The sequence below is a fragment of the Dendrobates tinctorius genome, unplaced genomic scaffold (assembly GCF_039654945.1).
Source record: "Dendrobates tinctorius isolate UK_male_01 unplaced genomic scaffold, ASM3965494v1 ptg000383l, whole genome shotgun sequence".
NCBI classification, from domain to species: domain Eukaryota; kingdom Metazoa; phylum Chordata; class Amphibia; order Anura; family Dendrobatidae; genus Dendrobates; species Dendrobates tinctorius.
The window spans coordinates 1,602,386-1,629,414 of record NW_027362049.1 but is presented as its reverse complement, the minus strand read 5'-3'; the positions used below and the strand labels follow the sequence as shown (position 1 = coordinate 1,629,414).

Below are 27,029 nucleotides of genomic sequence, written 5' to 3'. Positions count from 1 at the left end.
AATTTGCTAATAATGTTATTAATACACCTACTAAATATTGGGATAGGATCTTAGAGATGGGAATACCCTTTTAAGGCCTCATGCAGGTGTCCATGAATCACATACTTGTTCTATCCCTGTCTTTCACTGATAGATCTGTACACATTATAGTCTATGCTGCAGGTAACATGTCTGTGGACCAAGCCTGTTTTTGATCTAATTCAGAATTACCCATACAAGTCTGCAGGTCTGTGAAAGTTACTGACAGCACATACTGCCTGCAGGAGGACAAGAGAAGTTTTTTAAACTATGTTATTTTTTCATCTTGAGAAAAATCACACACGTGTGAAACTCACATCCAAAACACTAATGGATAATGAATCTTTCTTTTGCACTACCATCTGAATGAGGCAGAAGACTAGAGCTACACGGTGATACAGGGGTATGTGTCACACAACATTGAGATTGCACGGACGGATTGTGACAGCTCAGCTGGTGATATCCTATGGCAATACACTGCCGCCTGCTGTCACACAGAATTGCAAAGGTTTTCAAATGTGTTGGGTTTACGGATGCTGGTCGCAGGACACAAGCGACTCACTTGCCATAGACTTCAGACGAGTGGCAGTCACATGCAACTTTCAGCGATTTGGCCATTTAACTTACAGCAAAATCACAGCTGCACAGCAGTAAGACGCTGACGAGTTGCCCAGATACTTTTGGTTGTGTGACCTGTCTAAGAACTGTGGTCATACAAGACCGGTCACTGTAACCCCAATGTTACTCATGCATTATCGACTGCCCCATCATGCCCAGTTATAGGATGTTAATAAAATAATGCTACATGGCACTCCCTACTAAATATGACCAAACACAAACCCAGACTCAAAGTACTGAAGGCTGAGTAATGAAGAGATCCATATTATTTAAAAAAAAAGAGAAAAGAAACGCAGAATGTCATATAGGGGATGCTGAAATTGCTAGTAAACGAACAATGCACTGTATCCAAAAATACACGATATGTAATTGTAGATGGGTCTACAAGAATCGGAGTGCTGTGACCTCCCCCCATTCACAGAAAACCCAACACCAATAAGACCTTTGAGATTAACTATCAGAAAACACTGTAAATCACTAAATAGAAAAAATAAAACAACCACCACCAGGGACCGTACGAACTGACACTAAAGGGGTATTCCCATCTCCAAGATACTATCACAATACGTAGTAGGTGTAATAATAATTTTAGCAAATACGGTACCTCCAATTAGAAATGTAGTATAGTTCTTCCGATTTGCTATGTCTCTTTCCTCATGTGCAGGACCTTAGGTATCCATGGTTATGACCACTAGCAACTAGCTAACTGTCACTTGATTAATGGACGTAACCATGGATACCTAAGGTCCTGCAATGCCCTGCACATGAGGAAAGAGACATAGTGGAATCAGAAACATGGATTTTTGAGATAACTCAGCCTAAAATCCTTTTCTCTGAGACGCTCATTGGGGGACACAGGTACTGTGGGTGTATGCTACTGCCGCCTGGAGGCTGACACTAAGTGAAAAAAAGAGGTTAGCTCCTCCTCCGCTGTATACACCCTCGCCCCGACTGCGGGCGGAAACCAGTTTGGTGCAAAAGCAGTAGGAGATCAAGCAAAAATTAGACAACATCAGCCTTAATGCAGGTAACAACCTGTCTAGAAAATAATCACCCTAATCTCATACAGAGAGCATATTAATTAAATAAACAGAAGCCAACTTGGCTATCAGGGTGGGTGCTGTGTCCCCCAATGAGCGTCTCAGAGAAAAGGATTTTACGGTGAGCTATCACAAAAATACACGTTTCTCCTTCGCCTCATTGGGGGGACACAGGTACTGTGGGACGTCCTAAAGCAGTCCCTGAGTGGGAAGTTGACTCACCGAGCCAAGCTACATGCACCTCCTGTCTAAAGGTGTGCCACCGCTGCTTGGAGAATACTTCTACCCAGGCTCGCATCCACTGAAGCCTGAGTATGGATATTGTAATGTTTAGTAAACACGTGCAGGCTGGACCAGGTTGCTGCCTTGTAAACCTGTTCCGCCGACGCCTGGTGCTGAAGCGCCCAAGAGGCGCCCCCTGTCCGAGTAGAGTGTGTTCTGATCCCTGCTGGAATCGGCGCGCTTCTTATGCGGTAGGACTCCTGAATAGCCAAACAAATCCATCTGGCTATGGTTGATTTTGAGGCAGCAAGTCCCTTCCTGTGACCTTCAGGGAGCACGAACAGCAAGTCTGACTGACGAAAGGGTGCCGTCCACAACACGTACCTCCTGAGTGCTCTCACCAGGTCCAAAGTGTGAAAGGCCTTTTCCACATGGTGTACCGGTGCTGGACAAAGAGAGGGCAAGACAATATCCTCAATGTGAAACGAGGAAACGACTTTTGGCAAAAAAAGGAGGAGCTGGTCTAAGAACCACCTTGTCCTTGTGAAAGGTCAGAAAACGGGGCTTGACAAGCTAGTGCTGCCAGCTCAGAGACCAGCCTGATTGATGTTATAGCTACCAGGAACACCACCTCCCAGGAAAGGTCTGACAAAGACATCCTGAAGCGGCTCAAATGGAGCTTCCTGCAGAACATTTAGGACCAGGTTAAGGTCCCAGGCGTCCATAGGTGCCTTATAGGGAGGTACCAAGTGGGAGACCCACTGGATGAAAGTCCTTACCTGCAGGTTGGTCGCAATCCTGTGCTGAAAAAGGACGGATAAAGCCGATAACTGTCTCCTGAGAGAACTGGGGGCCAAGCCTGAGTCTGTGCCAGACTGGCGAAAAACTAAGATGTTAGGGACAGAGAATCTCAGTGGAGAATAACCGCTGCGTCGGCATCATGCAAAGAAAAGTTTTCCAGGTGTGGTGGTAACTTCATGCCGAGGTAGGCTTCCGGGCACTAACCATTGTAGCAACCACTTTTTGCCCAAACCCCGCCTGAGACCGAATTTAAGATTCAACGGCCAAACCGTCAAACCCAGGGCCCCTAAGTTCGGGCAGATCGGCCCCTGAGAAAGTAGGTATGGGCGTTCTGATAGTCGCCATGACACGTCGGCGAGCAGCTGAACTATATCTGCATACCACGCCCGACGAGGCCAGTCTGGGGCCAGCAGAATCGCTGTCACCCCCTCTGCCTTGTTCTTCTTGATGACCCTCGGAAGTAGTGGCAGCAGGGAAAATAGGTATGGGAGGCGAAACAGGTTCCGTAAGCAGAACCAGCGCATCCACGGCGATTGCCTGTGGGTCCCGGGACCGGGCGACCAATACAGACACCTTGGCGTTCACCCTGGAAACCATCAGATACACATCCGGTGTTCCCTACCACTGGCAAATCTGCTGAAAGACCTCGGAGTGCAATGACCATTCCCCGGACGCAAGTCCCTGTCGGCTGAGGAAGTCTGCCGCCCAGTTTTCTACACTCGGGATGTGGACCGCCGATATCACTGAGCGGCTCCTCTCAGCCCAGTGAAGAACGTGCCCTACCCCACGCATGGTTGCCCTGCTGCGGGTGCCCCCTTGGTGATTTATGTAAGCCACAGTCGTGGCATTGTCCGACTGGATCCGGACTGGACGTCCTGATAGAAGGTGATGAAAACGTTGCAGAGTAAACCGGATTGCCCGTATCTGCAACAAGTTGATCAGGAGGCGTGCCTCCTACGGCGACCACCGTCCCTGGGTCGTCTGGTGGCGAAAAACCGCTCCCCAGCCGAGGAGGCTGGCGTCGGTTGTGACCACCAGCCACTGACCTGGGGGAAAGGGTTTCCCATGAAGAAGCGAGGAACTGGTTGTTCACCACTCTAGTGATTGTCTGACCCGAGAGGACAACCGGCATCGGTGATCGAGCGTGGACGGGTTCTAGTCCCAGGATGACAAGAGGGCGTGCTGCAGGGGGCGAAGGTGAAACTGGGCGAATGGGGTCGCTTCCATCGCCGCCACCATTTTTCCTAGAATCCTCATGCAGGAAACGGATGGTGTGAGGGACTGGTTGGCGCAGCACCCGCACCCCCTGCCGGAGGGCTATGGCCTTGTCTCGAGGGAGAATTACCAATCCTCGGAACGTGTCGAAGACCATCCCTAAGAAGGAAATCCTCTGGGTTGGGACAAGGGATGACTTCTATACGTTGACCAACCACCCTAAACGGGCAAGAGTATCTAGCGTGATGCTGACACTTTCCTCGCATGCCAGCCTTGAAGGGCTCTTGACCAAGAGGTCGTCTAATTAAGGAAATACGACTATGCCCTGGGAGTGCAAGATGGCCATGGGGAATGCCATGACCCTTGTGAACACTCTGGGGGCAGTGGCTAGCCCAAAGGGCAGCGCTGCAAATTGAAAATATAGAGCGTTGATGGCGAAGCGTAGAAACCTTGATGCGGAGGGAAACTAAGGATATGCAGACAGGCGTCCTGGCTATCGATACAGGCTAAGTACTCTTCCTGCCCCATCGCCGACATAACTGAACGGAGAGACTCCCTCCGGAACTGTCTGATCCTGATAAATTTGTTCCAGGAGCTTTACTTCCAAAACGGGCCTGACCGACCCATTCTTTTTGGGGACTGCAAACAGGTTGGAATAGAAGCCCTGAGTCTTCTCGATTTCCGGTACTGGAAAGATGACTCCATTGTGGCTGAGCGAATTGATGGCTCCTAGTAGCGCCTTTGCCCGGGTATCCACCTTGGGAAGACGGGAAAGAAAAAAAATCATCTTGGCAGGTACCAGACAAATTCTATCTTGTACCCCATGGACACCAGCTCTCTCCCCCATGTGTCGAGCGAGACATTGAGCTAGGCGTGGTGAAACCAGAGTAGGCGACCGCCAACCTTGTTGGTGTCGCCTGGCAGATGCCCGGAGCCATTTGGCTGCATATCTTTGGGACCTGGATCCTCTTGACCTGGATTGGTTAGCCCGCATTCTGCCCAATGGGCTGGCTCTATATGAGACCTGTCGGTCCCTATTCTGGTTGGGGCGCCCTGACGTGGCGGAAATAGCAGCTGTCGTCCACCCGGGGTTGCGAAAGGCCCGAAAAACGCGCCTGAAACTGGTGACGAAACGGCGGTTTGACCTTTTATTGAGGAAGAAACAACGCTCTTGCCTCCTGTGGAGTTGGAGATGAGCTGATCTAACCTCTCTCCGAACAGTTGGCCACACTGGTATGGTATCCCTGTCACTGACTTCTTTAAGGCCGAATCGGCCCGCCATGCCCTAAACCATAGAGCTTTCCTAATGGAGATTGCATTTTCGGCCGCAAGTGCTGCGCAGTTGGCCGCATCTAAAGATGCATTGATCAAGTAGTCCCCCGCCATGGCTATTTGATTTACGATTTCTGATACTTCAGCTGGTAGGTCTATGTCTTGCAAGGCTCTATTCAACGATTCCGACCAAGAAATCATGGCCTTGGCTACCCACGTTGCTGCAAACGAGGGAGAGAGTGCTGATCCCGATGCCTCAAAACACTGAGCGAGCCAAGTTCTCTATGAGACGATCAGTGGGATCCTTAATAGAAGAACCACTAGGTACGGATAGTAGAGCTTTCCAAACGTGACACAGGTGGATTCACCGTTGGGGATTCTGTCCACTTTTTACGGAGATCCGGGGCCAAAGGATACCTCGCCCCTGTGTCGTTGCACTGTCCTCAAATTCAGGGTGAGTGCAAAAAACTCTAGGGGGACGCTTGACTCGCTTAAATGACACCTTATGGCCCAAAGCCAGAGTGGAATCATCCTCAATCCCCAGCGTCTGGTTGACTGCTTCTATGAGACTGTCACCATTTCCTGACCCCCCGGCGTATCCAGATCAAGGGGTTCGTCCGACTCGTAGTTCGAGCCCTGCGCGCTATCGACTGCTGGTAACGGGGAGCGAGAAGCCGAGCTCACAGATGCCGAGGCACCAGATGAACCGGGAGACGCCGTGTGGGTTAGTTTCCTCCGGGTCGGCCTGGAGTTAGAGCAGCCCCTGCAGGCTGGAGGCTCCTGTGAGGTAGAGGACCTCTCTAAGACAGGCGAGCCACTGTCCCTGCCCCTATCTGGGGCCTGAAGGGACTTGATTGATCTTGTAAGTGACGCCATGGATTGCGACAGTGATAACGCCCATTCCGGGGGACCTGGTACCCTGGGCTCGGTCGCAGGGGAGGGCTCCTGGGCGCAACCGGACTCGCAGGCTTCGCATACTCACTTGGTCTATGTCTGCGGCTGCTTCATTCTGTGTGCCACTCTGCGGGTGGGCCCCCGAAAGAAGAAAGGGATCCTGGGGGCGGTACTTCCAAGTGTGGCCTAGCTTCGGCCTGAAGCCGGGGCCTAAATTTCTTCGGCATCCGCCCAGGCCACGGGGGGCGGGGCAGCTGTGACGCAACGCCGGGGGCGGGGACTTCCGGCCGTGGCCTAGCGACGGCTGAAGCCGCGGCCTCGATTTCACCATCTGCTCGGGGGCCAGAACCAAGGCCGGGAACTGATCCGTTCCTTCCAGAAGCGCCCATTTCTGCTCACCCGGGAGAAGTTAAGCGCCGCTGCAGGAGCCCTCCCCGGCCATCCTCCTCCGTCCAGCTCAGGTAGAGGGGAGGGGAGGCCATATGAAAAAAGGACGGTGCAGGCACCCTAACTCCGTCTAACCCTTTGCAGGGGTGAGGAGAGGGACCGTCCGCCGCCTTGCCGCACCACAGTCTTAGCATTGGTGGGACAGTGGGGGCCGCACGGACTACAATTGTGCCTCTGTGCAGCCTAGGGTTTCAATACGCCAGGGTGGACAGGGCCAAGTCCGGTATCGTGTCCCACGGTGAGGGAGAGGATACGTGGAGGGACACTCACACGTGCTCGCCCATTGTAGGTTGGGGGAGATCGGCCCCTTTCAATAGGATCCGTCGCCCCTATCTCATCTTCATGCGAAAAAAGGACAAACCCCCGTTGAGGGAGAGGATACGTGGAGGGATACTCGCACGTGCTTGCCCGTTGTTGGTTTGAGGAGATCGGACCCTTTCAATAGGGTCCGTCGCCCCTGTCTTATCTTCACTGGGAAAAAGAAAAAAAAAAAAAATCAGTCTGGAAACAGACAGACGTGTGCCTCCAACAGACACTAAGCAAAAACTGGTTTCCGCCCGCAGTCGGGGCGAGGGTGTATACGGCGGAGGAGGAGCTAACCTCTTTTTTTCACTTAGTGTCAGCCTCCAGGCAGCAGTAGCATACACCCACAGTACCAGTCTCCCCCAATGAGGCGAAGGAGAAAAACTATACTACATTTCTAATTGGAGATATTTGCTATTATTACACCTATTACATATTGGGATAAGATTTTGGAGATGGGAATACCCCTTTAAATGAGAAAAAATATAATGGAAGATGATAACATTAACAATGACAAAAATGAAGGACCCACCAGTTCCCAAGAGTTAATGAATAAATATTGCTATCAGAAAATAGCAATACAACATAAGGTTACAATCAAAGGTAATTGCATGTGCTAAGAATAAATATGAAACCTTTAGAGGATTATGCATCAGCATAGTGGCAGACCAAAAATGGAGTAAAGTGTCAGCATCCACCATACATTTAAATGACCTACCACAGCCATACTGGTGTGAAAACCTCTCTAAATAATCCAGATATACCTGAGTGAATTTTATGATAGACATCTTAGGGATCGAGGAAGTCTAGCTCAGCATCCCCTCACCCTGACGCACGTTTCATCGCCAGCTTCTTATGGGGGCGTCCCCTGTATGGCATTCTGCTTTTTGTCTTTTAGTATTATGTTTTAATAAATATTACCTTTTTTAATAATATGGATCTCTTCATTACTCAGCATTCAGTACTTTGAGTCTGGGTTTGCGTTTGGTTACAGTTACAGGATGTGTAACACTAATTCATATCTCTCCAAGTTTGGCCACTTAATGATTCTTATGAAAGGGGTTTTCAGGAAATCAATTTTTTGGTTTCAAAGTTTCAGAATTCTTAAAATAAAGAACAAATAATACCAAAAACGATCGCCCACAGCTTTTGTCCCGACACTTCCCAGGTGCAATCTGAGACCTTTAAAAAAAAATATTGTATATCTTGTCTGGATCCCTTGGGTCTCTTTTAAGGATGGCCCACTTTACTGGAAAAGGTTGAATACATACAATATTCTTAAAATCAGACAAGCATAAAGAGTTTCTTCCCTGGTTTCCCCTCGCTCCTCTTAATTTCTCTTTTATATAAAACTTTCACACTTTTCCAGATTGACGATTTCTTAGGTGCTGGATGAACAGGATGGGGACACTCCTCTTGATTTTTTGCCATTTATTATATTGCCATTTCCCAATTAGTGATCTCACTTTGTCATTGTTTTTTTATTCTGACATATCATTTCTTCACAAATGTCAATTGATAATTGTCCCAGCAAGATTATAACTGGTAGACATTTTTGATTTAAAAGGCTCAGTGCTTCAAAAAAAATTAATTTTATACAAAACATATTAAGAATTTTCTATTTCTGTAAAACCCCTTTATTGGCTATTTGGTAGTGTTCATCTATCCTATTCCCTTACTCACTTCAGCTAGTTGGGGCGTCTTTTTCCGCGGTGTTCGGATCTCGGCGTCACTAAATGATTTTTCCATCTCGTCTTCTTGCAGCACAGAGGAGTTCTGGGAAATGGACCTGCAAGTGCACCATCAATCATACACTAGTCATCACATGCACAAGTGATGGAGTATATACAGCAGCAGGAGTAGGACGAGGATAGACAGGCACTCATCACATGCTACGTGAAGGCAATGTGGAACCTTGTCATTGACAAACCTGGAAATACTTTTTTTCAGCTTTAGAGCTTGGCTTCCGCAGAGATGCTGGAGTGGCGAGTGCATGCGCAGGTGGGGCAGCTGGATGTCACTGCCATATGAAGGAAGCACTCCTGACCGCCGAGCGTCCCCCACAGCTCTTAACGGGGGAGCGGATGGTGATGGCGTCAGGGGTCCATTCAAAGCCTCCAAAAGGGACACAACCTCATACCCGGGTGGGACGTGTTCGGCTGCCTAGAATGGGAACAGACAATTAGTGCTATGAGATATGGGCAGGAGCTCATTAATAAAACACAGCTCACGCTCACCGTGTGCTCCTCAGAGTCAGAACTCGGGGCGGCAATGATCGGGCTAAAACCGGCAGGCGAGTGAGGACCTGGAAGCTTTCTCATGGCTCGGATCTGCAGAAGCGCTCGGAAGGCTGTATGAGTGGAGGAGAGTCATTTACAGCACAATGGATTTTGCAATTCCATTGAACATATTTATCAGGTAGAGAGAATAAAAAGGAGCATGTGTGAGGTAGGGAGGAAAAGGGAAGACATTTAGTCCCCGACATAACACATTTTTTACACCGATCTGGCAGTTTTAAATATCACAAAACTGTTGCACAAGTGTTCGCTGCACAAACATTCTGCAACTGGTGGCAACTTCACGTCAATTTAGGGGTTGTTGTAAAAAATAGAATTAGACTTACCAGTAATTCGGTTTCTAGAAACCTTCCACAACAGCATAGGAGGATGTCTCCACGCCCTAATGGGGGACAGGAAGCACGAGAGGTTAAAAGGTCCCTCCCACCTCCCTCTCACCAGGGACTTATAACTGATTACCATAGCACCGGTTACCTTAAGATTCTCAGAATTTGTCCAAGAATGCAGGGAGGGAAATAGTGGTGTCGTGGAAGATTTCTAGAAACCGAATTACCGGTAAGTCAATTCTATTTTCTCTAGCAACCTTCCACGACAGCATAGGAGGCATAACAACCTATACTGCACTAGGGGGGGACAACGGCCTGAAGAACTTTTCGGCCAAAGACTAAATCCCTGTTGGACACAAGGTCTAATCTATAGTGTTTAGTAAAAGTATGTAAGGAGGACCAGGTTGCTGCCTTACAAATCTGCTCTGAAGATGCACCTGCCCTCTCAGCCCATGAAGTAGAGGTAGATCGTGTTGAATGCGCTTTGATCCCTGCAGGGGGAGTGATGTTTTGTGCCAGGTATGGTTCAGAGATAGCCTTTTTAATCCAATTGGCAATGGTGTTTTTTGCCACCTTCTTTCCTCTGTTCGGACCAGAGGTATGGATAAATAGGTTGTGGTCGATTCTATATGGTTTGGTGTACTCCAAGTAGTGGAGAATTATACGTCTTACGTCCAGCGTGTGAAACACCTCCTCTTTGGGGTTTGCTGGGTTTTGAGAGAATGAAGGAAGAATTATATTCTGAGACCTATGAAAGTCAGACACAACCTTTGGTAGAAAAGATGGATCAAGGGAGAGAACTATGGAATCGTCTGTTAGGTAGGGTTCCTTGATTGAGAGAGCTTGGAGCTCTCCTACTCGCCTTGCAGAGGTTATTGCTATAAGAAAGGCTAATTTGTAGGTGAGGAGCTGAGAAGTACAGGATGACAGAGGCTCAAAGGGTGATTGAGTCCTGTAAGCACCACATTCAAGTCCCATGGTGGAACAGAAACTAGTTTTTTTGGATGTAGCCTAGCGGCTGATGTCATGAATCTTTTTATCCACCTGTGGTTAGCCAAGTCACAATCAAACATAGAGCTTAATGCTGATACTTGTACTTTTAGTGTGCTAGGTTTTAGACCTAGTTCCAGCCCCCTCTGTAAGAAATCTAGGATACGGGAAATGTTAGGGTTGTCTGGGTCGGGCAGGTCTGGCAGACACCATGAGGAGAATCTCTTCCATATTTTATTATATATGGCAATGGTGACCGGCTTCCGAGATATCTGGAGGGTTTTAATTACCGCCTCTGATAGCCCCCTGGCCCTCAAGATCTGGGCTTCAGAAGCCAGGCCGCTAACTCCATTCCCCTGAGGTTCGGGTGATGCAGAGGGCCCTGTAAGAGAAGGTCGTCTTTTATGGGTAGGATGAATGGCCCGTCTACCTGTAGTTCTGTTATTAGGGAGTACCAGCTCCTCTTTGGCCATAGCGGAGCTACTAGAATTGTTGGGGTCTGATCCTCCCGGATTTTCCTCAGGGTTGCAGCAAAGAGTGGAACTGGCGGGAAGGGATATGCCAGATGGAACCTCCACCTGTGGGCAAAGGCGTCCACTCCCAGGGATCTGTCCCTGGGGTTCAGGGAGAAGTAGTTTATCACTTGAGCATTCTCTCCTGAGGCTAGTATGTCCACCTCCGGGGAGGCCCCATCTGCTGACTAGTGTTCGAAAGATTCTTCCATTCTGGGCCCACTCGCCGGGCTGGATGCGTTTTCTGCTCAGGAAATCTGCCTGAAGATTGTCCGTAACCCTCAGGTGGACCGCTGTCAGGAAACGAAGGCGTCTTTCGGCCCAGCGAAATATTCGGCCTCAGAGGCCCTCCAGGTTGCTGTATCTTGTGCCACCCTGGTGCCTGAGATGTGCCACTGTTATGTTGTCAGAGTAGACTCTGATATGTTGGTCTTGGACCAGGTGTCTTGCTGACAGGAGAACTTCCTCCACTGCTTTCAGCTCCCTGAAGTTTGAGGATCTTGCACTTATTTTCTGGCTCCATAACCCTTGGAATGGCTGTCGAGACACTACAGCTCCCCAGGCTTTTTTGCTGGCATCTGTCGTTACCGTAACCAGGGGGATCTGGGACTAGTTGATTCCCCTGCACAGGTTTTTGCGGTCCATCCACCATGCTAGTGAAGTTTTCACTGTTCCCGGGGTCTGGACCCTTTTGTTCAGGCAGGTGTGATCCCTGTTCCAGTTTCTTAAGATATGAGACTGGAGTGTTCTGGAGTGGGCCTGCGCCCAAGGCACCGACTGGATGCAGGAGGTCATTAACCCTAGTATGGACATGGCTGCCCTGAGGGTCGAGGATCTCTGTCCTCTGAAATCTGAGACTCTTGACATTATGGACGTCTGATGTTCCTCCGGGAGGAAGGACATTTGATTCTTTGAATCTAGTAGGATTCCTAAAAATTTTACCTCTTGAGAGGGTTGAATTTGCGATTTCTTTATATTTGGGATCCACCCAATGGGGAATGTCTAGAGTCTGGGCTACCTGGTCTTCCAGGGCCTGGTAGGAGGACCCTATTACCAGTAGGTCGTCCAGGTAAGGTACAATACATATTCCCTGGCTTCTGATGTAGGACATGGCCTCTGTCATAATTTTGGAAAACACTCGAGAGGCAGAGGATATTCCAAAGGGAAGCACATTGTATTGAAAGTGCTTGACTTCCGGACCCTGACGAATCGCAAACTTCGGATACTTCCTGTGGGAAGGATGTATGGGGATGTGGAAATAAGCATCCTTCAGATCTATAGTTGCCATGAAGTAAGATGGCCCTATCAGAGGAATGGCGGTCTTTACTGACTCCATCTTGAATTTGCGGTATGCAATGTGTCAGTTGAGGCCCTTCAGATTTATTATTATCCTTGCCTCCCCTGTGGGCTTTTTTACTAGGAACAATCTGGAATAATGCCCCCTTCCTTGCTCCTCCACAGGGACCCGAGAGAAGGCATTTGAGTGTAGAAGAAGCCGAATGCTGGATTTAAGTGCTGGGGACTCCTGAGGTGGTAGGGAGGTAACTCTTATACCCCACGGGGGGGATTCGAGCTCTAGCAGTAGGCACTCTCTGATCACACTGAGGACCCAGGGGCTGTTGGAGATCAACTGCCAGGCAAGAAAGAACCTCGAAAGCCTTCCCCCGACTGGGGTCGAGTCATTGTTTTTCTTGTGGTTGCTGCTGCTGCTGGGGGACCAGGATGTTCCTGCCTCTCCCTTTAGCGTAGCTCCATCTTCCCGTGTTTCCCTTTCCTCGCGGTTGGGATGACTGACTCTGGGGGGCTCGAAAAAGATGCTTTCTTGTGGTCCTCTGCTCTGGAAGCACCTTCTTTTTATCTGTGGCCTTTTCTAGAATTTCGTCTAAGGCAGGGCCGAAGACATGTTCGCCTTTGAAGGGTAAAGAACAGAGTTTAACCTTGGATGTAACGTCCCGGCTCCATGTTTTAAGCCAGAGGGCCCGCCTGGCTGAATTTGACTGGACCATAGCCCTGGCAGAGGCACAGATCATCTCCATTGATGCATCTGCCAGGAAACCCGTAGCTCTCTGCAAGATAGGGAGGGAGTTAAGAAGGTCACTTCTTGAGGTACCACGAGAGATATGGCTCTCTAGCTCCTCAATCCATTGGAAGAGGGATCTAGAGACACAAGTGGACGCGATTCCTGACTTTAAGGTAAAGGCAGAGGTTTCCCAGGCTTTCCTTAGGAGGCTTTCTGCTTTACGGTCCATCAGATCTCTAAGCTGGGATGCATCATCAAACGGCAGAACCGTCTTTTTTACCACTCTTGCCACCTGGACATCAACTTTCGGGATGTCCCATTTAAAATTCCTCTCCCTCCAGGGGAAATCTATGTCGGATTTCTGAGGGGGCCGAGTAGCGTTTTTCTGGATACTCCCATTCCTGGGAAATCATATCTGCTATACTCCTGTGGACTGGAAAACCTGTTAGTTTAGGCCCCTCGTATCCACCAAACATGCGATCCTGTGCTGTCTGCGTGACGGGTTCGTCCTCTAGACCCATAGTGGCACGTACTGCACTGACCAGCTCCTCCACATATTCTGTGGAAAGGAGGTACCTTCTAGTGTCGGCTGACCCAGAGGTTCCCGGTTGTTCCCAATTCTCGGATCCCGATTTGTATGATCACTCTGATTCAGACTCCGAATCCTGAGGCCGCACCACTAGGACCCACCCCCGGACACTTACTGTGGCTGGGGCAGCGCTGGGCTCTGCAGACGCAGGGCAGGAAGACCCGTCCATGCTAACAGGGGATTCTGCATCTTACCTGTTGGCGTCTTCCGGCGGGTTAATAACAGATTAACCCCGCCCTCAGCGCAGTAATTCGCTTTCCCCCCCTCCTCCTCCCTGGGTCCCGGAGCAGGCACAGCAAGCGCTGGCGAGCTCCACGCGCCGGCAACAGGATGGGGGCGGTCACGACAGCGCGTCTTCCAGATACCCCGGAAGTGACGTCACTTCCGGGTATCGCACTGCACGCAGGGGGAGGAGGAGACCGGAGAGCTACAGGAGGCCTCCGGTCAGGGATCACTGGCCTGCTTTACTCCCCATAGGGGAGCGAGGGAGGGCCAGGAACGGTCCCGAATCCAGGAGGAGACGGGAGCAGATCGGAGGAGGGGAGGCAGCGCCACCAACCACCACTGCCCGGCTTTTTTTGGATCCTCAGGTATGCTGCACAGCCGGCCACACAGCACACCAGACCTCTCCATTCCCCATGGGGGACAGGAAAGTCACTGGTGACAGGGAGGTGGGAGGTACCTTTTAACCTCTCGTGCTTCCTGTCCCCCATTAGGACGTGGAGACATCCTCCTATGCTGTCGTGGAAGGTTGCTAGAGAAACTAAGAATATATAGTACAAGAAATCACAGGTTCAAATCCCCTAAGGTGGTCCAAAAAATAAGTATTATTATTATTATTATATTAAAATAAAAAAAATAATAGAAAACACACAAGTTTGAATCACTCCCCCCCCCCCCTTTTTCTCATAGTGAAAAAAAATATATATATATTTGGCATCAACAGCTCTGCAAAAGACCAAACTTTCAAAATACAATATGAATTAACCCATAAGGCAAACCGTGTAGCAAAAAAAACAAACAAAAAAAATGCTATAATTGCAGTTTCTTCAGTCACTGCACCCCCACTCCAAAATGCAGGGCCGGCATTATGGGTAGGCAGCTGCCTAGGGCCCCCGATCATCACACAGCGCGGGGGGGGGGGGGGGGGCGGCCTGCCCCCAGTGCCGACTCCCCCCGCCGCCGCATTGAACTATACCGGCGTCTCCCTTTACAGTTCACAGCAATGATGGAGGAGAGAGCGTCAGCTGACGCTCCTTTTCCCATCATTCCCCGCTCTGCCTCTGACAAGGCGGGTGCGCGATGACGTCATATCATCGCGCACCGCAGTGTGAGAGGCACAGGGGAATGATGGGAGAGGGAGTGTCAGCTGACGCTCTCTCCTCCATCATTGCAGCCGCGGAGACAGGAGTCGGGAGCAGCGCAGGCACGAGGATAGATGAGGAATGTGGTTTTTTTTTTTTTTTTATGTAACAGTGAGTACTGGACTGTGGGGCCCATGTGGGGCTGTGCTATATACCATAGGGTTGGTACATTATATTCTATTGGGGCTGCATACTATATGAGGATGGCTACATTGTATTCTATGGAGGGGCTACATTATACTACATAAGGTGCATTATACTCTATGGAGGGGCTACATTATAATATATGAGGGGGGCTGCACTATATTCTATGGGGGTTACATTATATTGTATGGCGGGGCTGCATTATATTCTGTGGGGTGGCTACATTAAACTATATGTGGGCTGCATTATACTGTATCGAGGACTATGGGGAATACATAATACTATATGAACTATGGGGTGCAATATACTATGGGAAGTGAATTGTACTACATGGATGACTGGTGGTGTATTATACTATATGGAGCACTATGAGGAGTGTATTATACTATATGGAGGACTGAGTATTTTAATATATGGAGGACTGAGTGTATTTTAATATATGGAGGGCTATAAGGAGTCTATTATACTATATGGAGGACTATGGGTAGTGTATTATACTATATGGAGGACTATATAGTGTGTGGTACCAGTTCCGAAGTAACCTTATCCGAAATACCTTAATGACTATAGACCTGTAGCATTGACATCACACCTGATGAAGGTACTAGAGAGATTGGTTCTCACACGTCTCCGTCCTCTAGTGAGCTCGGATATGGACCCTCTCCAGTTTGCCTACAGGCCGGGCATTGGTGCGGATGATGCCATTATCCACCTTCTAGATAGGACTCTCTCTCACCTGGAGAAACCTGGGAACACTGTGAGAATAATGTTCTTCAATTTCTCTAGTGCTTTTAATACCATACAGCCAGATCTACTGAGAGACAAGCTGGGCCTTGTTGGCGTGGACCTCCAACTCTCCACCTGGATCCTTAACTACCTCACAAACCGACCTCAGTTTGTAAAGGTTCGGGACAGTGTGTCAGACACGGTGATCTGCAATACAGGGGCACCTCAAGGTACAGTTCTTTCCCCTTTTCTCTTCACACTGTACACTGCGGATTTTAAGTGCAACTCATCTAGCTGCTACTTGCAGAAGTATTCTGATGACTCTGCAATAGTAGGCCTCATCACAGGAGGAGATGAAAGAGAGTACAGAGATACTAACCAAGCTTTTGTGGAGTGGTGTCAGAGGAACCACCTTAGGATTAATTCCGGGAAGACCAAGGAATTGGTGGTGGACTTTCGCAAGGGAAAAAATCCACCAGTAGTGGTGAACATTCAGGGAAATGACATTGAGATAGTGGACACCTATAAGTACCTTGGTGTGATCCTCAATAATAAGCTTGACTGGGCCCATCACTTGGATGCAGTGTACAGGAAGGGCCACAGTAGGCTTTATCTGCTCAGAAGGCTGAGAGCCTTCGGAGTTAGGGGGGCACTCCTTGCATCCTTCTTCAACTCTGTTGTGGCATCAGTCATTTTCTTTGGTGTGGCGTGCTGGGGTAGTGGCATATCAACCAGGGACAGGAATAGGCTGGACAAACTGATTAGAAGGGCCAGCTCTGTCCTGGGATGCCCCCTTGATCCAGTTCAGGAAGTAGGCAACAGGAGGATACTGGCCAAGGTGAGCTACATGGTGCAGAATGATTCCCATCCCATGCATGAGACCATGACAAAGATGTGCAGTACTGTCAGTGACCGGCTACTTCATCCTAAATGTGAGAGGGAGTGCCATCGAAAGTCCTTCCTTCCTGCTGCAGTTAGGCTGTATAACCAGCACTGTCCAAAACGGAGAACGACCCAAACAGTGAACTGATAGATCCAAAGTTGTGATAGTCCGGTTATATCTTTTTTTTCGTATATGTACCTACCTACTGTCAATGTAATGCCTTTATGCATCTGTATCTGTACTTGTTCCTGCCTTGCTGCTGTAATGCTCTGAATTTCCCCATGGTGGGACGATTAAAGGATTATCTTATCTTATTTTTGGGGCACATAATATTATATACAGAACTATGGGGTGTAAACTGTAGATGTGCTGCTGATAACATGGTACTGTATGGTGATCTGTTAGTGACCCATTAGTGATTGTTCTGTCCCCATCATTGTTTCTCAGACGGTGGAAAAAGGCCGGGAAACAAGAGTTGAACGACTTCAATATTGTCGATCACACTCATTTAGCGTCTTGAACTCAGCGCATATAAATACAATCGAAATGCTTCTGTGTGATGTACAATATGTTAGCATTTGGGACCCCATTTTAAACTTTGCCTAGGGCCCCACTTGGCCTAAAACCGGCCCTGCCAAAATGTAATAAAGAGCAATAAAAGCAAAAATTTAAAAAAAAAAAAAAAAAAAAAAAGTCATGGGTCATAAAATGAGAAAAACTTATTTTTTTCACAAAGTTGAGTGTTTTCTCCAATAAAATAAAAAAAATGCAAAATTGTTTTCAAGTCACTTTTACCCCACAATGAATGCCATAAAAACACTTTTCTCCCGTTTTTCAGTACTTTACATGGTATAGTGACTGGTGGCATTGAAAAGTACAACGTCTCCCACAAAAATCAAGCCTGCACCTGCTAAGTCGATGAAAAAAGAAAAAAAGTTAAGGCTCTTGGAGAAACAGGAAGGAAAAAAAACAAAAGTGCAAAATTAAAAAACGGCATGCATATAAGTGATGATTGCGCAACAGTCTCGGATACTCACGTAGGCGGCAGATGGGGCAGTTGCTTGCCTGGTAACGCAGGGTATCTGCACAGGTATTGCACAGGCAAAGATGACGGCACGGCAAAATAAGAGTGTCCCGGACATCGGACAGGCAGACAACACACTCGGCACTGTTGTCACTGACTTCATCTTCAGTAACCTGGAACATGTAAGGATACAGTGTATGCCCCCATATAGTACAGACCGTGCACAATGGCGGCACACATGTAGGACGTCTGCTATATGTCTACATTACCTTAGAGTCATGCGAGTTGTATTTGTTTTCTATCCCATAGATTTCCTGCAAAAGGTAACTGACCCCATCCACCTGAAGAGGAACGAGAGAAGGTTAAGTGGACATAAACCCCTCAAAATTGAATGGCTCCTGAAATTAACCCTTTCTCACCACTTGTTTCTGCTTCAAGGGCTTCACACAAAAACTGCCATCTGCATGCTGCAAAAAAAGAAAAAATATATAGTACTAAAATAATGACAAGGTAAACCAACCATCTAACTGCATAGAGTGCATAGGACAGGAAGTCTGTTTTATTTAAAGGGGTTGTCCAGCTAGAGGAAAAAAAAAAAAAAAAAACTATATTACATGGGTATTTATAAAAGTTACTAATAGAATTTCAGTCACGAAAATAAATAATTTCACAATTTGTCCTGCTGCACCTCAAAATTTGTTCCAACAACGAAATGTATGTAGGGGGCTGGCTGTCAGGGTCAGTGTAATACCTAAACCACCTCCCCCTCTCTGCATCAGCATTACAAAGAAAGACTGGCTTAGCTACTAAAATTAGCCAGACCCCTTCAGACCATTGATTACATTCCAGAACAGAAGCATGGCAGGACTTATCAGGACACTGGTGCCGAGAATGTATATTAGCAAGAGTTATAAATTATATGCATTCAACAGTGGAGCCACACTTTATCTTCCAAAAGGTAGGGGAAAAAACAAGGGGATCTGCTACCTTGTATCTAATCCTTATAAACAGGGAGGAAATGGTTGAGGAGGTAAGAGAGGCTGGGACCCAGGAGGTAGCAATCATACTATTTTAGAATTTTGGATAACTGAAGAAGACCTGTGAAGACTCAGACGTCAAGGTTAGATTTCAGAAAGGCAGATTTTAAAGGGACTCAAAGGGAATTGGAGGGATCCAATGGCTGGATATCCTTAAGGACAAAAGAGTCCAGGAAGGATGGGAAATCTTGAAAAATGAGGTTCTCAAAGCACAATCGTTAACAATTCCAAAAAGAGGGAAGAATAGGAAGCATTTAAGGAAACCAGGATGGATGAACACAGAACTTAAAAGCACATTCTAAAAAGGAAGAAAACAGGATTTTTAGTTGCTTACCGTAAAATCTGTTTCTCTGAGCCTTCATTGGGGGACACAGGAAACCATGGGTGTATGCTGCTGCCACTAGGAGGCTGACACTATGCAGACAAAAAAGTTAGCTCCTCCTCCGCAGTGTACACCCTACCGACAGGAAGTAGGATGTTCAGTTAGTGAGAAAGCAGTAGGAGAAGTAATCTGTAGATGAGATAAAAACACAGAAAACACAAATCCACACTGTAACAATATTATGCAGTAACGGAGCTGTTCAACTTGGGAGGGTGCTGTGTCCCCCAATGAAGGCTCAGAGAAACAGATTTTACGGTAAGCAACTAAAGATCCTGTTTTCTCTATGGCTTCATTGGGGGACACAGGAAACCATGGGACATCCCAAAGCAGTCCCCAAGGGGAGGGAACAGCAAACAACTCCAATCCGGACGAGAAAGTCACCCTCGTCACCTGCGAGGTCCTTTACCCTGACCGGCACTTGCCGAAACTAGGCATGTGCTCTGAAGAAAACCTCATGGACCTGTGGAGGACATATCATCGCACTGCAGAGGTGCCAGACGAAGGCCCAAAGAGTACCGCCAGGAGGACACACACTGCCCAGGCAGAGTGCATCATACTCAAAAGAACGCAGTCCTTTCTGAGCCGGCAACCCTACTAATGCCGACCAGATTCCGCGAGCAGACGCTGACCTGGAGGCCAGATGACCTGTACACTTCAAGCCGGAGCTTGATAAGTACCGTTGCGGTGGCAAGGTAGCCTGATGCGAGAGCGTCACGAAGTAAAAGTTTAAGGTGGACGAAAGAAGGGGAAATCAGAATAATGGAGCGTGGGACCCTTGATCCACAGGAAGTGCACCACGGCTGCTACAGGCTCTGAGACCCCAAGGGTGGTTGAGAGTCAGAAAGGACAGGCTACCAACTGGAAGGAAATGAACCCGTCCGTTGCAAACGCAGATATCACCAAAGTCCTGGAGAAATCAGGACCTGGATAAGAGCTTCATGGAACAAGGGAAAATCATGCGATTCACAGGAGGCAAATGCTGGACGAAGAAAATTTCTTCCTGAGAAAAACAAGTATGGACGCAAACCTAGATACCAAAGTCACGCTGAGGAAAAAAGCGCCGAAGAATGACGAGGTTCAGCCTGAGGAAGGAGAGCGCTTGTCCTTCCGGTGACCCCAATGATTTGGCCTATTGGAGCCACATGGAAAGAACAGAAGGTTGGTGAGGGACTTCTTTGGGGAGAATTTCGCTCATGAAAACGAAAGCCAAATGGAACCTTAGATAGGAACGATAGGCGAAAACCCATGTCTCCATGCAATAAAAAATTTTTGGACAGTGAGGACGGTCAAATCTTCCGACTGGTGTCCAGAAAGAATGCTCTGATGAGCGAGCTAGGCCATGCGGCTACAGAATTTTGCCAACTACTGTGTGAATTTTCCCATTGGCATCCCTGAGGGATGCACTTCTGGGAGAGGAAGGACCAAAGTGGTGGAAAACTTGGAACCGGAGGGTTCACAGTCGCAGAAGTAGTCCAATTTTGCAAAGCACTCAGGAGAAAAGAGATATACCGAGTCGCCCCCTTGCTTGGAAACGGCTGAAGTCCGTTCTATGAGAAAATGACAGGACCTGAGAGCAGGCCACTGGGAACCTGCTAAAGAGTCAAACACTGGAAACGTACTGAATGGCACCTGGGAATAACCTGGATCTCATCGTCGCGATGTTGGCTCATGATGGCTATCAAGAGACAACAGATTGCTCGACTAGGCAGGTAGAATTTGAGATCAAAGGGAAGATAAACCCATCATTCAGGGATGAGGGTGGATATGGAAAAAAATAGTCCAGCCGGACTTAGGAAAAGAGATTAGTCGAGTAAGAAAAGTCCATGCAAAACATGGACTATGTCAACTGTAAGGAAAGTTGGCTATAGGTAGAAAAATAGACCTCAGAGGGCAACTAAGCTGACGAAAGGCAAGTCAATCCGTATGACGATGTAAACGACCAAATCCATCCTGGACCCTCTGGAGCAGGGAGGGGATTGCGGTGAGTAGACCCGTTTACCTAAGTCTAAGACCACACGCCCGAGGATAACAGGGAAAAGATACAATTCAAGCTGAAGGAAAAAACGCGTTATCACCAGACTCATCCTTGGATCCCAGACGGGAGCAGCTTTCTACCCTGGTCGATGCTTGCGCAGAGTCAGATTCCATTGTTGTCTGAGGTGGGATACATTTTCCAGTCACGGTAAGAAGTTAACTGTCTGAGCTGCTGGAGGCTTTACCCAGCGTCTGTAAGAAAGAATAAGTTCCGACAGATAAGGAGCTTAGGCATTGTGGTAGCTCGAAGGCCCTTAGGACAGACTAGAACTTATAAACTACTATTGGCCAAACATTAAAGATAGACGTAACACCTGCAGTAAAGAATAGCCTGCGGACAGTACTGTAAACTGATCAGAAGGTGTGGTAAAAACTCCTGTTGGCAACTCGCACATAGGGTCCAGAGCATGCCACAGTAAGGCTAGTTTCACACTAGCGTTTATGAGCGCAGCGACGGCCTGCGCACGGCCGCCGCTAAGCCCCGCCCCTGCCGCACCTCCGCCGGTAGCTCCGCCTACCGGCGCATGACGCTGCATGCACCCCCTATCTTTATCACTGGGGGCGCAGGCAGTGCGCAATATGCGTTTGGCGGCGCATGCGCCTTTTTGACGGTGCGCCGGCACAACCAAACTGCAGCAGGTTGCGTTTGGCGCAGGTCGGCGCACCGCCAAACGCATATTGCGCACGGCCTGCGTCCTCAGTGATAAAGATAGGGGACGCAGGGCGCATGCAGCGCCATGTGCCGGTAGGCGGAGCTACCGGCGGAGGCGCGGCAGGGGGCGGGGCTTAGCGGCGGCCGTGCGCAGGCCGTCGCTGCGCTCATAAACGCTAGTGTGAAACTAGCCTAAAACCGCGACCATCCGTACCTGACACGAGAGTCTCTGACCCACCTGAGGGTGGAGAATCACGTTATGTTGCTACCGTGATCCGCTCTGTGGTACAGAGATCCGCTCCGTTTGGACATGGTAATACTTACGTTTAACTGTTAACAAACCACAGATGTTATTAACAATGAAATATGCATCTGAAAGGTGTGTTTGACTCACCTGGACGCGGCCTGTAACCGCAGCTGCAGCCCGTCAGGAGCAATAAATGCCAGCACCTCACCACAAGTGGTGATTAGACGGGAGCTTAGGCAAAAGCTGCAAAAGACCCAGATGAACGCGAAAGAGGACGCTCCTGACTCACCTGAAATGGGACAGTAGAGCCGGACCGGTGTAGTAGATGGACCTCGGGTACGTTTGAGTCACCAGAAAGACGGCATGTATTGACTAAACATGTCTGGTAGAGGTCTATCCAAGTGCTCGATAAGAGATATAATACTGCTGCAATAGAGCGCGAGGAACCTGAAGGCGAGAGCGTCTAAATCACCTGAATACGGTACAGAACACCAGTACCACTGAAGCAGTCAACCCCAGACACGTCTCCACAGTAATACGGCCGTTTGAACTACTGTACCTGGAAGGTGCTGCTTCTGAAGCCTGTATAGCGGATATAGCACAGCTGCCATCGGCTTTAAGTATCCTGTGAACAAACCAGCGTGGAGAGAAACTGGAGAAGAGAATAGGAGACAGCCATTTCTGTGTTGCGGTGCAGTCTAGGTCTGGATACCTGATGACATTAGGTAGAATAACGGCTTCTGTGCTGCGGTCAAGGACTGGGAACCTGACGGCATTAGGCAGAATAACGGCTTCTGTGTTGCGGTCAAGGACTGGGTACCTGACGGCATTAGGCCAAATAACGGCTTCTGTGTAGCGGTCTAGGTCTGGATACCTGACAGCACTAGGCAGAATAACGGCTTCTGTGTAGCGGTCTAGGTCTGGATACCTGAAGGCACTAGGCAGAATAACAGCTTCTGTGTAGCGGTCTAGGTCTGGATACCTGAAGGCATTAGGCAGAATAACGGCTTCTGTGTTGCGGTCTAGGTCTAGATACCTGACGACATTAGGCAGAATAATGGCTTCTGTGTTGCGGTCTAGGTCTGGATACCTGACGACATTAGGCCAAATAACGGCTTCTGTGTAGCAGTCTAGGTCTGAATACCTGACGGCATTAGGCAGAATAACGGCTTCTGTGTTGCGGTCTAGGTCTGGATACCTGACGACATCAGACAGAGTAACGGCTTCACGTGTAATAAGCCGTATTACTAAGACTGTAGTTAAGTGGATTCTGACAAGTCAATTCTTCTGACAGTAGAACATTAGGCCTGGGATCAGAAAGAGACTAACTGCACTCTCTGTTGTGTGCTATGGTTCCAACCTCTGGACCAGCGAGCTGTGGTCAGCTTCTTTATCCACTGAAGCACAGTAGACAATTGCCAGGTAGCAAGAACTTCTATCCAGCTGGAAGGCCGGCCCAAACACTGCAGACGTGAAGAGATAGAAGCCGCACATTATTCTGCTTAGAGCAGTATGAAGCCAGCGTCCGGAGGGGGCTGTAGAAAAAAAAAAATGAAAGGCGAGTGCCTGTGAGCAGTAGATATGAGAGCAGATGCTATGCCAGGGCTCCAGCACCCTTATGTGTGAAGCAATGGTTGTTGCTCTGCTGAAATCAAGGCACATATATGCAATGGCCGAAAACACAACAGCCGTGTGACAAAATCAGATCTCTGATGAATAAAAAAAAAAAAAAAAAAAAACACGTGCGAGTGAAACCCCCTACCAGGCCAACGCCATGCGGCAAACACAGAAGACAGCAGCGTAGCTCTCCAAGTCTCTGTGTGTTATGCTAGACATACTGGCGCACTAGAGACCATGCGGCAGAAGATTACAATTACGCCAGGAAAATACACGATTCTAGAGTACTATTACGTCAGTGACTCTACATAAAGTTAGAAGGTTAGAGGACGGAAGGATATATGCTGAGGGAAGTCTGTCTGCAGAACAGAAATACAGGCATGAAGATGCAGGTTCTGAAGTCTACCTCTTAATCCAGTTTCCCCCTGAAGAGAACCAACAGTGACAGCGGAGTGTTCGGTTTCCTTCATAAAAACGCCATCTTCCGGGAAGAAACATCAGAAAATGGTGACCTCAGCGAGGTGCGCGCTGAATACGCGCCACTGATGGGGGAGAAAAGAGTGTGCTACCCGTGGCGTGTCTAACCGCAAGAGTAACGGTCGGCCAGGAGGAGGCGGAGTTAACCACCGGAAAAGACAGGCCCCGAGGTGAGGGAGGCGGAGTCCCCAGACGGCAGCAGGGGAGGGGGCGTGCCTGTGATCGGCGGGAGAAAAGCCCGCCGATATGAAGGGGGGGGGGGGCTAAAGTGCCGGAACTAGGTCAAGCTGAAGCCGGGGATTAAATTAAGGAGCCGCGGCCGCCGAGCAGGGGATGGTAGCGCAGAGGCCCCGAAAATTACACACCGGGTAACCCTGCGCCCCCAAGGAAGTATCTATAACTGCCAGCCACGCAGACCTGAACTACAACCAGTGTCCACCGGAGCACAGGGAGCAGCGCTGAGGCTTTAGAAGTCTGTCAGAAAGGTAGCCTGGTACCCTAATCTGCCTGCGAACTAGGGGATATGATCAAAAGGGGGGCCTGAGATTAAGTAAATAAAGAAAAATGTACTTTCGTCTTCCTAAGTCTTCTTTTCCTCTGGGAATCTGGGGGGAGAAAACAGAAGTACCTCTCCATCCAGGAATGTCGGACGTCCGACAAGACTGCGTTGTTGGACGTCCGCGTCTCTAAACACCGACAGGCTCTGGTGGGCGAGTGGGTGAAGGACGGGGGGCTAGGACCGGATCCCCTAACACGCTTCTCTGTTAGGGGCTGTGGGTCCTGCCGACTAGACTATGAGGATATGGGGTGGCAGTACACGCCGTACTCAGTCTCTTTGGAGGAGTACAGTTGTGACTGTTCACACTGTATCCCTCCGGGTACCTGAAAAGGAACGACGCACATTGAGGTAGATAAGGGTCTAATGAAAGACCCGTGTCCACCTCCTACTGGCACTAAGCTAAACTGAACATCCTACTTCCTGTCGGTAGGGTGTACACTGCGGAGGAGGAGCTAACTTTTTTTCTGCATAGTGTCAGCCTCCTAGTGGCAGCAGCATACACCCATGGTTTCCTGTGTTCCCCAATGAAGCGATAAAGAAATGTTTATCAAATGGAAAGAGAAGAATATAATGCTGTCTGCAGAACTTGCAGGGCACAAATCAGATTATCTAAAGCGGACAATGAATTAAGGCTTGCAAGAGACGTCAAAAGCAATAAAAAAAAAAAAAAAAAAAAAAGGATTTTGGGACTATATCAAAGATATAAGAGACAGACGGTTAAGAGACACTCACCCGCTCAAATGTTGCCATCAACACATGGCAATGCCCAAGATGTTCTGCAAAGGAAAAGAAGCGTTTTACCTCCATTCTAGCATATATTCAAATCAAGGAAGGGAAAGTCTGCACCACTTAATAATCAGCTGGTAAGATAGCTTCCCTTCATCTCCTCCTAAGTGAACGGTTGTACCTGTCAGTGTGTGGTGATCCAAGTGTATCACCACCCAGCCCCTCAGATAAGGCCACATGGTGAACTATTCTTCAATCCTGACCCAGACTTGCACGTTAGCAGGGCACACCCACCACGTCAGGTTGTACAGATGCAGGAGTGTAAAAGGTAACCAGCCTTTTTTGACAAATACCCAATATGACATAAGGGATCGTACAATCACAGTCTAAGCACATGCTATATAAGGGATATTTATCAATTCTTAAAGGGAATCTGTTAACAGGTTTTTGCTATGCAATCTGAGAATACCATAATGTAGGAGCAGAGTTTGTAATGACCTGGATGTGTCACTTATTGGGTTGTGTTTTGCTGTCTCAATGCAATCAGCATTTTATCAGCAGGAGATAATCACTATAGTACCACTGCCTTCCTGCCTCCCAGTGCAACCACGCTCCTAGCACTGATTAGCAGCTCTGTCACTATACATTGTACACAGAAAGCTGTGATGTGGTCGGGGTTATACACAGCCTAATAACTGAGCTCTGCTGGATCCACAGCAGAAGAAATTGACTATCATGACTGCTGCACCCAGAAAAACTAAGTGACACATTGCAGGAATCAGGGTCTCTGCCCTTAAATCATGGTGCAGTTAGATTACACAATAAAAAATCTGCTGACTGATTCCATTTAATTTGTAAATGTCTGATTAATTCAATGTCTATTCTGGCAATAAAATGAGACCTTGCTAGTTCTATAGAGATAAGCATGGAAAAGGTGTTTGCATTGATCCAGGCACAGGTTTTGTGCTGATTTTGTGGAAGCCAAGTCTTATGTGTTAAGAATGCAAATTAAAGGGGTTCGACCACTATCTTTATTTTACCAAATAGGTTGGAGAAATTCCAGGTTCTCCTCCTGTAAATGCTAGTGCAGCTGTCCCCACAGACTGCACAAAGTCCCTGTAGATAGGGAGGAAAGGAGCTCTGTGCAAAAGGATTCACTGCACTAACATGTGCAGGAGGTCCTGCAATACCTTAATATTGGTAAGGGTCATGTCCCCAACCCCTGTAACTCATCTACTGCTCACCTTCTCCTTCCTCCACCACTGCATGGACAACCATAGGATATACTTCCCGATCAAGATCAAAGGTCAACTAGAGGGGGTAAAAAAAAAAAAAAAAAAAAGTAAATGGAGAATACAGTACTTCTGTCTCTCTATATGTGATCTACATTGTATGCAAATACTAGTAATATCTTCCCTTACCTCTTCTTCTCGCCACTCAGAGGGGTCCACAGTATGTGATGGAAGACAGAACTGCTGGCTGACCCCTTTCTTGAAGTGCACGGTCTCAGACTGCAGGTTGCTGGACTTGGGAATGTAACTAATGAGGACAATACAGTAGAGAAAGCAATAGTCATCCATGATATTACCAATT

General features: G+C 48.3%; 1 protein-coding gene across 3 annotated transcripts in view; it reads right to left on the bottom strand.

Annotated features, from left to right (window-relative positions):
- RNF157 (ring finger protein 157) overlaps positions 1–27,029 on the bottom strand; it is a 63,677-nt gene that overhangs the window by 18,720 nt on the left and 17,928 nt on the right. For all 3 annotated transcript variants that reach the window (XM_073563181.1, XM_073563183.1, XM_073563182.1), the window contains exons 6-14: positions 26,858–26,975; positions 26,681–26,747; positions 25,443–25,486; positions 18,125–18,172; positions 17,975–18,046; positions 17,719–17,878; positions 9,068–9,180; positions 8,761–8,993; positions 8,514–8,619 (exon numbers count right to left, since the gene is read on the bottom strand). In XM_073563181.1, coding sequence (XP_073419282.1) covers positions 8,514–8,619; positions 8,761–8,993; positions 9,068–9,180; positions 17,719–17,878; positions 17,975–18,046; positions 18,125–18,172; positions 25,443–25,486; positions 26,681–26,747; positions 26,858–26,975 — 961 coding nt within the window. The remainder of the gene's footprint in view (positions 1–8,513; positions 8,620–8,760; positions 8,994–9,067; positions 9,181–17,718; positions 17,879–17,974; positions 18,047–18,124; positions 18,173–25,442; positions 25,487–26,680; positions 26,748–26,857; positions 26,976–27,029) is intronic.